This window comes from Lynx rufus, unplaced genomic scaffold (genome assembly GCF_022079265.1).
Source record: "Lynx rufus isolate CCGP_SWC_20201006 ecotype Redwood Valley unplaced genomic scaffold, mLynRuf1.p SCAF_7, whole genome shotgun sequence".
Classification (NCBI taxonomy): domain Eukaryota; kingdom Metazoa; phylum Chordata; class Mammalia; order Carnivora; family Felidae; genus Lynx; species Lynx rufus.
Window position 1 is genome coordinate 121,750,956 of NW_025814889.1, and position 14,361 is coordinate 121,765,316.

General features: G+C 39.8%; 1 protein-coding gene across 2 annotated transcripts in view; it reads left to right on the forward strand.

The window, feature by feature from the left end:
- The window catches only part of UTP20 (UTP20 small subunit processome component), a 109,715-nt gene that overhangs the window by 10,646 nt on the left and 84,708 nt on the right, over window positions 1-14,361 (forward strand). For both annotated transcript variants that reach the window (XM_047065766.1, XM_047065767.1), the window contains exons 9-15: window positions 473-619; window positions 703-837; window positions 2,021-2,098; window positions 3,913-4,091; window positions 8,454-8,609; window positions 8,752-8,840; window positions 10,298-10,403. In XM_047065766.1, the coding sequence (XP_046921722.1) occupies window positions 473-619; window positions 703-837; window positions 2,021-2,098; window positions 3,913-4,091; window positions 8,454-8,609; window positions 8,752-8,840; window positions 10,298-10,403 (890 nt within the window). The remainder of the gene's footprint in view (window positions 1-472; window positions 620-702; window positions 838-2,020; window positions 2,099-3,912; window positions 4,092-8,453; window positions 8,610-8,751; window positions 8,841-10,297; window positions 10,404-14,361) is intronic.

Below are 14,361 nucleotides of genomic sequence, written 5' to 3' on the forward strand. Positions count from 1 at the left end.
TACTAGGGTATTTTTTCCCCCTCTATCTCCTGGTCTTTGTTTGGTTGCTTGGTTTTTGGTTTTTGGTTTTTGTTTTGGATATTTTGAGATTCAATAGAACATAGTGGCTAAACGCCCTGAGAGCCAGACCGCCCCTGTTCAAATCTTGGCTTTGTCACTTACTGGTAGTGTGACTTGGGAAAGTTACTTAAATATCTGTTCCCCAGTGTTTTCATCCGGTGGGATTATGGGACAGTAATATTATCTACCTCATGGTTGTTATCAGGATTGTGAATAAACACTTACAAAGCACTTTATGACTGTGCATTCAAAAATGTTAGATATTCTTAGTGACTCCTGGTAGGTATGTCTTTCTTTCAAAACAAAGGAATGTGAAAATTTGAACTGCTTCACCCAATATTTTCATTATTGGGTTAACAGGTGAGTTTCATATGTTATAGTTATTCTTTTCTGTTAAATTCTTTATTGGCAGGAATCACTCTTGGATCTACATAGAAAAGTAACCACAACGAACTGTGGGGAAAGTTCTGAACAGATAAGAAGGTTGTTAGAAACATATCTAATACTTGTGAAACATGGAAATGGATCAAAGATAACCAAACCTGTCGGTGTTTGTGAGGTGAGTTCCCAACTGCATTTGTTTAGAGTCTGTTCATTAAAATCTATTGCTAAGTGTACATTGTTTTTTCTTTTATTTTACAGGTATTATGTCAAACAATACACATAGCCAATCTTTCCACAACTTGCCGGGAGACCCTCTTGGCTGTAATTTCTGCTTTGATCCTGGGTGAAAATGTTTCCTTGCCAGAGACCTTTATCAAAGAAACCATACAGAAAGTAATTTACTTCAACAAATATTAATTGAGTAGTTAATAAGATGTTTAGCATTGAGTAGGCCTCCTGGGGAATACAAATGAAGTGTGCAAAGGCTCTGCCTTCAGGGAATTTATAATCTTGTTAAGGAGACGTTAGTTGCATGCTGTAATAGAGAGAGACAAAACAAAATGCGATAAAGTAAACGTTTGGCATATATTCAGCAACACGTATAGCTTACCATGTGCTAGGTATGGAGTAGGTATTCCAGGGTGGACAGTATGGTGCCTGCAGTTTTTGCTTGTTAGGGAAGTGGGGCCCAGGGAACGAGTTATTATAATCCTTTGAATTTATTGATGTCATTGAAACATAATGATTAATTCTGCTTGGGGTTGAGGGACAGAGAATGTTTTTCAACGAATTTATATTTGGGATAATCCTTGAAGGTTAACTAGCATCTGCCAGTCAGAGAAGGTTTAAAAATGTCAGGGAACAGCACAAGGTAAGGTGCATTCAGAAAGTACAAAAATGTATGCCGATTGGGCTTCCATGGACACAGGAAGTGTGATGTATATCAGCGAGGCTCTGTTTGGCTTTGAAAAGTTTGGTTGGGTTTTATCCTGCAAATAGTGGAAGGCCCTGGAAAATTTTTAAGCAGGGTAATGATCTGATGATTTGAAATTTGCATTTTAATGAGTGCGGGATTGAAAATAGACCAATTAGGTTCCTCCTAGCTTCATGCCATGCAGCAGTAAAAAGTATGGAGAAAGGTGTAAAATAGTGCTGCCTGCCGTTTCATGATTCTCTGTAGCTGGGAAAGAACTAAGCAGCTCTTAGGCAGAGGCCTGGATAATCACTGGAAACCTAGTGCCCCTCACGTCTGTAAGTAAGTTTCTTTGGCGAAGGGCAAGCATTTGGACAGAAGATTGGTTGAAGTGTGCCTGCCGCTACCTTATTCCAGCTGCCTTCCCAAGGAGAAGGGCTTAGTGCCTGTGTCTCACAGCTGAGGGTGTCCTTGCCACCAAGTTCTTTTTGAGAGTGAGTTCTCCCGAGACTCTGTTGACTTGTATCAGGCATCCTACCACTTCTTGCTTGCAAATTAGAGGACCTTGAAGGTTTTGGGTGTTTTTTGTTTTCAGGAATGGGGAAAGTACTCTCTGTATATTTAATGTGTGTGTGTGTGTTTTTTTTAACCTGCGGTCCACAGATTTTTGAGAGTGGATTTCAAAGACGTCTAATTTTGGATTTTTCTGAAGTCATGTTTGTTATGAAGCAGTTTGAGCAGGTGAGCAACTAATGTTTTGGATTTGTTTTGTTATGGATCTGTCACGATGAAATAATCAAACTTAAAATCCTATGATTTTTGTTTGTTTGAGAGGAATAGAGTAAGTATATGATGTTTTAGTCCATATTTTTTGATGCAATTATATTCCAATTGTAGTTTATAAGAAACTTTGTTTCATATGCCAAGGCATTTAAAATGCCATTAGATAACCAACTTGTTTTCTAATAATCCTTGAGGAAGTTATAGAACCGTGTGGTGAAATTGAAAAAAGAGTTTAAGGAACTTTTATGTGACTTTGGAGCATAGAAAAAATAGTTTCTGAAACATTTTGGGTTGCAGGAAGGTTACGAATGCACTTTCTTGCTACAAAGTAAATACAGTACCTGATTTAATGAGATAGAAATCTTTCCCATTAAATCCTGACTTTATTTTATCCCTTTCCCCTCCCTTCCATCAAACATTTGCCATTCCTTATAACTGGTCATGCATAGCATACCTCATGGAAGCCTGTCTGTGTTTGTTCTGATTTCCCCTTTAGTCATTAATATATTATCATTTGCCTCCATAAGTAAATAATAAATAAATAAACAAACAAACAAACAAACCTTTGTGTGTGTCCTAGCCCTGTTCCTTCCTGTCCAGTGAGAGCCCTTTACCTTGCTCTGGTTTTTGTAGCAACCCCATTGTTTCCTACTCCCCTGTTCTCTTTTTATCTTCTTAAACTGGTAAGAACAGAGACTACACTTGATCTTACCCAAAAGGCCGAGAATCCGTATCTTTGGTTTTTTTATAAACACCTTATTTTTATCAGAGGACTCCTTATGTGTATTCAAACAGTCAAGCAGGGCTAAAAGACAATCACTTGATTTCCACTCACATCTCCCTCACCAGGAGCAGCCACATCTCTTAGGTTTCATCTATCTTTTTCTGTTACTTCATACTTTCTAATCATTTGAATATACTGCTTTTCCTTGATGCATTAGTTTTAGTCGTTAGCTATAGAATTTTTATGGTGGATGGATTCTGATTCTTTTATACTCTCATCTTCTCAATAGAGTTACAGCACAAATTTTGGTTGGATTCCTATTCACCATATAATTAATCCTTCCAAACAGGGAGTATTTTATAATTATGTTTCCTTTTTTTTTGTATACTTTTCCATTTTTCCTAAAGTTACAGATTGCCTCATTCTGGAATAACTGGAAATTATTTTCCTTGAATAGCTGGACAGTGAGTCTGTTTTCCCACAGCATTCTAAAATGCCTTTCACATGGCAAACTGTCAGAAAACTTAGCAGCTTGAGTTTTTGTTTTTGTTTATTTTCCTTTCCTGGACACACTCCTCCTGAAGCAGTGCAAGTCTGAATGGGTTGCTTTCTCAACACACTGAACAGATGTCATACTAGGACTTCCTTTTGGTTTTCTCCTGTTTCCTGGGTCTCATGTCTTTACCTTGTTACGCTTTACTTCCTTATTTTGATGGTACACATTTTCCAGAAGTTCTTAAGAAAGGGCGAATGGAAGTAAAATTTTGAGATTTAGTACACTGGAGAATGTCTTTATTCATATTGTTCATAGGCTGGCTGTAGAATTCTAGAGTTTGTCATTTTCCCTCAGTTTTTCAGGCTTTTCTTCAAGGTCTTATAGCTTTCATTGTTTCAGTGAAGAAGTCTGATGCCATTACGATTTCTGATCCTGTGTTTGTGATCTGTTTTTCTTTTTTTTTTTCTCTGTGGAAGTATGAGACTCCTCTCTTCCTTAGGTGTTCTAAAATGTCTATCTGTTAATAAACGTGATTTCCTTTCTTATTTTTAGCTTTTTCTACCCAGCTTTCTCTTATACATTGAAAATTGCTTCTTGATTGATGAGGCTGCTGTCAAAGATGAAGCTCTGGCCATTTTGGCCAAGCTCATTCTGAACAAAGCAGCACCTCCTACTGCTGGCTCGATGGCAATTGAGAAGTACCCTCTGCTTTTCTCACAACAGACGATGGGGTAAGTTCTAAGTCTTTATTCCCTGTAATGTTGATAGGATTACCTGTTTTATAACATAACAAGAATGCTGTAAAAATGAAGATCTCTGTATTTTAACTGGAAAGATGTCCCTGATACATTGTTCTGTGAAAAAAGAAGATGTAAAACAGTTGTTCTGTGAAAAAAGAAGATGGTCCCATTTTGTAAAGTTAAAACAGAAAGTGTATATAAGCATTGGAAAAGACATGGAAGGATACACAAATAGGTTAACTTGGTTAACGTCAGGAGGATGGAATGTGAAAGAAAGAGGTGACTGTTGATTTGTTTTAGCCTTTTATTTTAAAATAATTGTACATTCACATGCAGTTGAAGGAAATAGCATGGGGTGCCTGGGTGGCCCAGTCAGTTAAGTGTCCAACTCTTGATCTCAGCTCAAGTCTTCATCTCAGGATTGTGAGTTTAAGCCCCACGTTAGCCTCCATGCTGGGCATGGAGCCTACTTAAAAAGAAAAGAAATAATACAGAGGTGTTCTGTGTATTCTTCCCCCAGCTTCCCCCAGTAGTAACATCTTGCATAAGTTAATGGGATGTCACAACCATAAAATTGACATTTTTCAGATTACCTCAGTTTTACATACACTCATCTCTGGGTATGTGTGTATCTGGGTGTATGGTTCTGTGTAGTTTTATCACACGTGTAGATTCATAACCACAACCAGAGTCCAGATACAGAGCTGTTCCTCACCACAAGGATCTCTTGCACTACCTTTTAATAGCCATGCTCACCCTGACACTCCGTTCTCCATTCCTAACCCCTGGCAATCCGTCCTCCATTTTTAGGATTGTGTCATTTCAAGAATATTACATAAACGGAATTAAAGACTACAACTTTTGAGGTTGTCTTTCAGTTATGCAGTTCCCTTGCGACCCGTCTGAGTTGTGTGTGTCAGTAGCCCATCTGTTTGTTAAAAATCTTTTCATGTGCTTATTGCTGAGTAGCAGCCCATGGTGTGGATGGAGGTAGCGTACTCCATTCAGTGATTCACTTGTTGAAAGACTTCTAGTTTTTGGCCATTATGAATAAAGCTGTTATGAACATTCATGTACGTAACTTTTTGTTGCTCTGAGATAAATGCCCAAGAGTGGAATTGTTGAGTTATATCATAAGTACATGTCTCATTTGATGAGAAACTGTCAGTAGTTGTCCAGTGTGGTTGTGCCATGGTACATTCCCACCAACAGTCTGAGTGATCCGGTTTCTCTGCATCCTCTCCAGCAGTTGGTATCATCACTGTTTTTTATTTTTTGCCAGTCTAATAGGATATGGTGAAATCTCATTGTGATTTTAAATTGCATATCCTTAATGGCTAATGATGTTAACCATCTTTTCGTGGGTTTATTTTCTATCTATATATCCTCTTCAGTGAAATATCTGTTAATTTCCTTGGCTCATTTTCTTTCTTTTTTTTTTTTTTTTTTTTAAGTTTATTTTGAGAGAGAGCAAGTGCACGAGCAGGGGCGGGGCAGAGAGAGAGGGTGAGAGAGAATCCCAAGCAGGCTCTGCACTGACAGTGCAGAGCCCAACGCTGGGCTCCATCTCACAAACCTTGAGATCATGACCTGAGTTGAAATCAAGAGTTGGACACTTAACCAGCTGAACCACCCAGGTGCTCCCCACCTTGACCCTTTTTCTAACTGGACCATGTGTTTCCTTACTGTTGAGTTTTGAGAACACGTTATATATTCTAGTTAAAGGTTTTGTTGTCAAATGAATGGTTTGCACATATATTCTTCTAGTCTATAGCCTGTCTTGTTCCCTTAAGATTTTTCACAGAGCACAGTTTTAGATTTCGATGAGGTTCAGTTGACCAACATTCCTTTTATGGGTAATGCTTTTGATGTCAAGTCCAAGAACTCTTTGCCTGGCTGTAAGTCCTAGATGTTTTCTCCTACTTTTCTAAAAGTTTCATAGTTTTGTTTTACATGTAAGTCCATGATCCATTTTGAGTTAATTTTTATATAAGGTGTGAGGTTTAGGTCAGGTGTCTTTTTTTTGCTTGTGGATGCCCACTGTTCTGGCAACATTTGTTGAAAAGGCTATTCTTTTATGTTCTCTTCCATCGATCATGTATCTCTCCTCCTCTAATACCACACTATCTTATTACGCTAGCTCTAAAATAAGTCTTGAAATCTTGAAAAAAAATTCCTCCCATTCTATTCTTCTTTTGTAGATTTTTTCAGCTATTCCTTGTCCTTCGTCGTTCTATATAAATTTTAGCAGAATCTTGTCTATGTCTACAAAAAAAACTTTGCTGGGATATTGTTTGGAATTGCCTTAAATCAAAGATCAGTTTGGGGACAATTGACGTTTCCCTAAAGATACGCAAAACTGTTAACTCTGTTTATGTCAGGAGGACAGGAAGGGAAAGAAGGAAGTGACTGTTAACTTAGATTATATAACTTTGCATCATTTGAATTGTTAAAAGAGCCATGGATTACTTTCTTAATTTCATTAAAAATAATGCATACCCTTTAGAAGCTGAAAACGAGGTTTATATAAACATGTGAGAGGATTCTGCTGATCATTTTTCAAGTAGTTGTGGGTGTGTTTTTAGAAATTATAGATTAGGAAACCAGTTCCCTTATCATTCCTATGTGTTCATGCTTAAATTTATTTCTCTGGGATTTGTTAGACTTGCTGCATTTATATTTTGCTTTGGGACAGTAGGAATAGATGAACAATTCTTGAGTTTTTGCTGAGTACTCATCTTTGAAGCGTCACAGAATCCCTTGAGATGGGTGTAGTTGTCCGCATGGTCGCACAGCGGAGTTAGTTGTTGATTCGGGATCGGTTTGAGATTCTGGAAGAACTCCTCTTCTTCACATGTTGCTCTCCTGCTGACTTTAAAAGTAGCTTCTCTCTATCAAAACATGCAAACAAAATCTTGTTGGTTTTTCAACATACTGGGCTGATTCCTGTCCAGCAGCCTCTGCAGTAAGTCTTCCCTCTGCCTAGTATGAGTACAGAGCATCGAGCAAGGAGGAGGGCAGAATGGGAGGCCTGGGTAAGATCACATGGGGTCTTGTAGGGTGAAGTAGGGAGTGTGGATTTTCCTGGAGGAGCTCATCGGCAGGTGTGACAAAGCAAGGGAATGACCCACTTTTTTTTCAAGCAGCTCAATGTTTTCTTGTAAGGTTTTTGCAGATTGTTGATTCGCGGTTACTACTAGAATATATGTCAAGATGTAGTGACTTTCAGAAATCACCAATGAAATTAAACTATTATAATTTCTGAACATTCGATATCCTGGTAAGTATGAGACAAAAAAGAATACAACGTTTTAGTTAATTTTAATAATAACAGGGCACAGAAATAAAAACCTGATATTCTGCTTCTGTTGTGTAACAGACTGGGCATGGAGGCTAAATTATCAAAACAAATCAATTTACTTACTGTTTCTATGAGTTTTCTTTCAATTAGATTTCTGTCTTTCAAATAGGTGTGAGGTGTAGTTCATTGGCAAAAAGGAAAAGAGGCAAACAAGAATAGGGCCAAAGTAACAGACACCTAAACCTAAATGTCATGTCAGAAAACATCAAGGAAGAATTTATCAGATTAAAGAAGCAGAGAACATTACTTCTAAATCATAATCACTTCAGTGGCATTTGTCAAATTCACCACTATGTGCAACATCATTCTACATTTGTAAAGTCAAAATTCATGTCAAAATGGAAGGGGGGAATAGAGGAAGTCCATTCATTACAATTAATTACCTCTCCTGTTTTAAAAAAGTGTTCAGCAGAATGTACAGAAAAGAATGAATCAGAATGAATTAGAAAATTCAGAAATAATACCTAAAATTAGAAGAGACTTGCTTTAAGTTATGAAGTAAATTAAAATAGAGAATAGAAGGGGCGCCTGGGTGGCTCAGTCGGTTAAGTGTCCGACTCTTGATTTGGGCTCAGGTCATTCTCTTGCAGTTTATGATATTGAGCCCTATGTCGGTCTCTGTGCTGACAGTGTAGAGCCTGCTTGAGATTCCCTCTCTCTCTCTGTCTCTCTCTCTGCTCCTCCCCCATACCTGAGCATGCGTACGCCTGCCCACTCTCTCTCTCTCTCTTTCTCAAAAAAATAAACTTTAAAAAAGAGAGAGTAGAAGAAAGTAGAACCAAAGGAGTTGAAAAAGCCTCTCACTGAAAGTCCAGAAACAACTCCTGTTCATTTACTTACTTATATTCAACCACCACCCCCAGTTTGCACCTCCCCACAAATGTTCCATGTTCCACTCATGGAGAGGAGCCAGTTTTATTTCAGACTTCAGAGGGCAAGAGCAATTATATTCCCTCCTCTTTTCAACATTCGTGTTTCTTCTTTTCCTTCAGATCCTGTGTAAGGCAAAAGAAGACTAGATCCAAGGGAGGAAAAGAACAGATCCCAGTGCTGGACCACCTCTTATCTCTAATTCAGTTACCTGCAAATAAAGATTCTACTTACCTTTCACATTCTTGGGCAGCCCTTGTCGTGTTACCTCACATCAGGTGAGAAAATAAACTGTGGGTAATTTTGAAAGAAATACTTAGCATGCTGAGTTCAACATGTGTTAGCCATTCCTTGCTATTCCCTGAAAAAAGCCATTGAATGCAACTTTGAACTTTTCTCTTTTTCTCCCTACTTGGACAGACCTCTTGAGAAAGAGAAGGTGATACCAGTTGTCACATGCTTCATAGAGTCACTCTTCATGAATGTTGACAGAGAGAGTTTTGCAAAAGGTCAGTTACAATCCCCATTTGTTCTCTTCTTTCTTTTCTGGCACACCCAAAGTAACTATAAACACAACGGAATACCAGAGAATAGTGCTAGCATTGTGCTCTGACATAACCCCCTATATGATAAATACAGGAAAAAAAGGATAAGATGGATGTATTGCACTTGTACCTCAGAATGTGGTGACCGGCTCAGGGTGGCTTTGAACACAAGCTGAATCTGAAGAGGAAGTGTTAGAAGGGTGCCATGGTATATGACCCCTCATTTTCAAGCCCCGGCTTTTATCTTGTTCTCTGTCTCCCATGCGTACTCTATCCCTGGTATACACCTTATAGTCCATTTGCCTCCATTTGCTCACCCTGAGCAAGATACTATCTTTTACAGCCTTCCTCTACCCTTGTACATGTGTTCCTTCTGCCAGAGTCCTTTCTAGGCCTTTGTCACTTGGTGAACTCTTAATTTTCTTTCAAAACTCATTTCAAGCACAGCACCTGTAGGAAGGCCTACATGACTTCCTGGCAGAGTTAGGCTGCCCTGCCCAGAACTTCCTTTCCTATTATACACTTGAACACCTCCTCCCACTAGCATGAAGATAGCAGTTTGAAAGTAGATGTTTTGTTTTATCCTAGGACAGTATTTTCTAATGTAATATATAGTAGTTGTTCATTCATTTAAATATTAATGTGTTAGGTTCTCTGTTTGATACTAAGCAAACACGTTAGAGGGTAAAGCAGACTCACCACAGCTGAAGTGCTCAATAGCCACATGTGGCTAGTGGCTGCCATATTGGATTGCAGCACGAGTACAGAACATTTCTATCATTGCAGAAGGTTTTAACGGACAGCATCGTTCTAGTATCTCGAGCAGGGATTGGCAAAATTTTTATGTAAAGGACCAGATAGTAGATATTTTAGGTTTTATAAGTCCTATTCAGTCTTTGTGACATATTCTTTATTGTTTGCTTGTTTGTTGTTTTAAACAACCCTTTAAAAAATGTAAAAAACATTCTTAGCTAACAGGCCATATAAAAACAGGCTACCTACAAATCTGACTTATGGGCCAAAGTTTCCCAATCTCTAGTCTAAGATTAAATGAATGCCTAATTTAAAAAAATAATTTATTAGCTTTTGAAAAGTACAAGTGTGTCTCCTCAAAAATTCTGATTTTGCTATTGGCAGCGAATCGAACCATTGAACTTATCTCCTCATCTTAATGGAACATACATTTTGATTCTCTATTTTTGAATATATTTTTCTCTTAAGAAAGCTACAAGACTTGGGAACCTTCTCTTTTCAGTTCCTGCCTGTTACATCCTTACGTTTGACAGATGATTCTTTAGGCGGTACAGCTTCACTTTCATTTAGGAACTCCTAGAAACAGCAAGTGTTAGATAAATGAGATGCCTGGTAGTAATTGTGTCAAAGGAATAAGTTATGTGGTTCTCCTGTTTTTCTGCCCTTAGGAAACTTGTTTGTTCTTTGTCAAGCTGTAAATACTATGTTAAGTTTGGAAGAATCTTCTGAAATTCTGCATTTGGTTCCTGTGGAACGTGTGAAGAATTTAGTATTGTAAGTAAACATATCTCCCATGTATATTAATCATGAATAAAATATAAAAGCTTCTGTTTTTGTGAAATCTTGGGCATAATAAAAGTCCTTATTTTGATCTATTTTATACCCAAGTTGTATTCATATTAGAAATTTATGATTGATTTAAATCCTTAAAATAAGTACATTTTTTATGCAGTCTTTAAATGCAGATTCATCTTTGTAGAGCTATATTTTACCATGTGGGTAAGCTCATGTTGTGGAGCATAAGGGTATATAATGCTGATTATTCCCAACCGTGACTTGCACAGTGTTGACCTTTTGTGACTTCCTGAGTGATTCCAGCACACACATTTCCACTACACTCATTCTGTCTCATCCTGATATCACCATTTTGGAAAACTTTCCTGTGGTCCTTTTACTACATAGCAAAACAACCCAGGTTTTTGTTTTTATAAGTTTATGTCAACCAGCTCCTGATTTTGGTAGTAGTAGAAGTCTGTTATCGGGGAGCTGTGTTCTCAGCTTAGCACCCTTTCTAAGGGTCGCACCTTTTGAAAACCTGGTAAAGTAGTTGGCTTCTTTTTCTAGAGTCTAATCCATTTTCTATCCATGCTGTTTTTTGTTGTTGTTGCTGCTGTTGTTGTTTTAGAGAGAGAGAGAGAGAGAGAGAGAGAGAGAGAGACAGAGTGCAAGCCAGGGAGAGGGGAGGGGCAGAGGGAGAAAGAGAGAGAATCTTTTTTTTTTTTTTTTTCTCGTTTTATTTATTTTTGAGACAGAGAGAGACAGAGCATGAACAGGGGAGGGTGAGAGAGAGAGGGAGACACAGAATCTGAAACAGGCTCCAGGCTCTGAGCTGTCAGCACAGAGCCTGATGCAGGGCTCGAACTCACGGACCGTGAGATCATGACCTGAGCCGAAGTCGGACGCTTAACCGACTGAGCCACCCAGGCGCCCCAGAAAGAGAGAGAATCTTAACCAGGCTCCACACACAGCACAGAGCTCTACTTGGGGCTTGAAACAGATTTATTCATTTACTTCATTCAGTAAATATTCATTTGCTTTCCTTAAGTACCAGGCCCTATTCTAGGCACTGGGAGACATAGTGAATGAAACACACACAAAATACCCTGCCTTCATGGAGCTACTATTCTAGCAAGAAGAAACACTAAGCACGATAAATAAGTCAGATTTATAGCATGTTAGACAGTGGCAAGAAAATTAAAGGAGAGTTGGAATAGGGACATTCTGGAGGTTGGGGACAACAACAGTTTTAAATAGGGAAGGCCTCACCAAGAAGGAGACATCTGAGCTGAAACCCAGAAGTAGAAGGGGGTAAATCATGAGGGTATCTGGGGTTGGGGCCTTTCTGCGTTCCTGACCTGGGAGACTTGAGTGCCACTGCTGTAGGGGGTGCCCAGCAAGGAGCTGTTGGCAGCTGAGCAGAGCGAGGGGTGAGTAGTAGGAGAAGATGACACAGAGGTGGTGGCCATGACCGACAGTGTGTGACATTTGGCCATTGTGGGGCCTGGGCTTCTACTCCGAGTGAAAGGGAAGGAAGCTACAAGAGGAATTTTGGCAGGAGAATGACTTAGGCCTAAGCAGGACCACCCTGGCTACTGTGCTGAGAACAAAGTAGACCAGTTAGAAGACTTACTGCAGTAATCCAGAGTCTCTTTCCATTTCCAAATCTGGACAAAGCTGGCAATTCTCCATGGTTCCTTGAATTGGTTTACATTCCTTTAAGGAGTTTTTCTTTGATATCATCCTATATCTCACGTTTTATGTTCTCTTGTTCACTTTATTGATCTGTTTAAACTTCTCATGGTATATTCTTTGGTATAAACAACTTAAGCCATCTGTAGAGGTTTTGAAATAAAAAGGCACACATAACACAGGGATTAGTATGTCCCCTGCAGAAGACCAGCCAGCCTCCCAACCAGGTGGCACTTAGCCTTGGAGGCCTGGAAACCTCTAACAGGAGTATATACAGCTTTGAAAGTGGAGGCGTAAACTTGGAATTGTGAAAGCTTTAGACGCAAGCTTCTGTGCTTGGTGCCGTGCTAGTTACTGGTTAAGCACGTAGGTTTCACAGCCAAGACAACTTGGATTAGAATCTTGTCTCTACCATCTACTAGCCCTGCAGCCTTTGGTGGGTTTATTAACCTCAACTTCATTATCTCTCTCAAGGGAATAACAGCACTTCCCTCATGGGCGTTAAATTGAACACCACATCCTGTCATGGCGTCATACACATTGCATTTTTATTATGTCCTTACCTGCCAGTCTCTGTTCTGAGTACTTCATGTCCATTATTTAATCCTCACAGCAGCTCCATGAGGTGTGGGAACTCTTATCATTACAGATGGGAGCACTAAAGTTCCAAAATAAGTGCAGAATCTAACTACTCAGCATCCACTGCCACCCTGCTCTAAACCACCATCTCTCTTACCTGGATTATTGCATTAGCCTCCGAACAAGCCCCCTTACTTCTGTCCTTGTCCCGCTGCTCCGTTTGGTGTCTCCCAACCGTACGATACTATTAAATGAAGGACCGATTATGGCACTCTTTTGCCGACAGTGATTCTCCACTAGCGGTGATGCCAGAGACACTTCTGGCTGTCACAACTGGGGGCTGCTACTGCAATCTAGTAGGTGGAGGCCCTGGATGTTGCTAAGCACCCTACAGGATGGCTTCCACAGCAAAAAGCTCTCTGGCCCAAAATGTCAGTCATGCTGCTATGAGAAACCCATCTTACTCAGTATAAAGTCTGGTCCTTATCCTGTTCCTTGGGGCTCTGTAAGATCCAACCCCTGGCTACTTCTGACCTTACCCCCAGCCACTCTTCCTTGTTAATAACTCCCTTCCAGCCGGACTGGTCTTCTTGATGCTCCTCTTCCGGATAAGCACACCTATCTGTGACTTGGCATCGCCGTTCCCTCTGCCTGAATTGCCTTCCAGATATCCAGTGGCTGACTCATTCACCTCCTTCAGGCCCTACCTCCCATGACCACCCCGATATCACATATATTCCTTTTCAACCTTCCTCCCGCCCTGCACAACCTGTCTCTCAGTCTTGACTTTCCATGGTTTGCTTTTCTCTGCTTCACTCATCACTGTCATACATAGTTTATTTATTATGTTGGCTACCTTCTTTTGTTAGAATATAAGCTCCGGGAGGATAGGGGCTTTGTTTTTTGTTTACTGCTATATCCAGTGTCTATAAAGGTCACTGGCATATAGTAGATACTCACTAAATATTTGTTGAAGGAGGATGACACCCCAAAATTAAGCAGCCTTGTCAGGGGGACACTGCTGATGGACTGCAGAGCTGGCTTCAAACTTGGGCTTCCCTACCCCAGAGCCTGTGCTGTACCCTCCTCTGTACTGTCCCTCCCTCAGCTCGATGCCTGGCACATGGAAAACACTTACTAATATTCTATAATCTCCCTTTATGTCATTGTCATGTATAACTGTGTAGATCGAAAAAACAGCATTATGGGCACCTGGGTGGCTCAGCTAGTTAAGCGTCCGACTTCAGCCCAGGTCATGGTCTCATGGTCCGTGAGTTCAAGCCCCACATCGGGCTCTGTGCTGACAGTTCAGAGCCTGTGTTTCCCTCTCTTGGCCCCTCCCCAAGTCACACTGTGTCTCTCTCACTTTCTCTCATAAATATACATTAAAAGATTTTTTAAAAGAAAGAAAAATTAGCATTGGGTTTTAGTTAAAATAGCATATTCTGTGAAATCTTTCCATTTGTGACAACGTGGATGGAACTAGAGTGTATTAGGCTAAGCGAAATAAGTCAAAAAAGACAAATACACGATTTCACTCATGTGGAATTTAAGAAAACAGATGAATATAGGGGAAGGGAAGGGACAATAAGGTAAACACAGGGAGGGAGGCAAACCATAAGAGACTCTTAAATTCAGAGAACAAACTGAGGATTGCTGGTGGGGTGTCGGATGGAAGATCGCT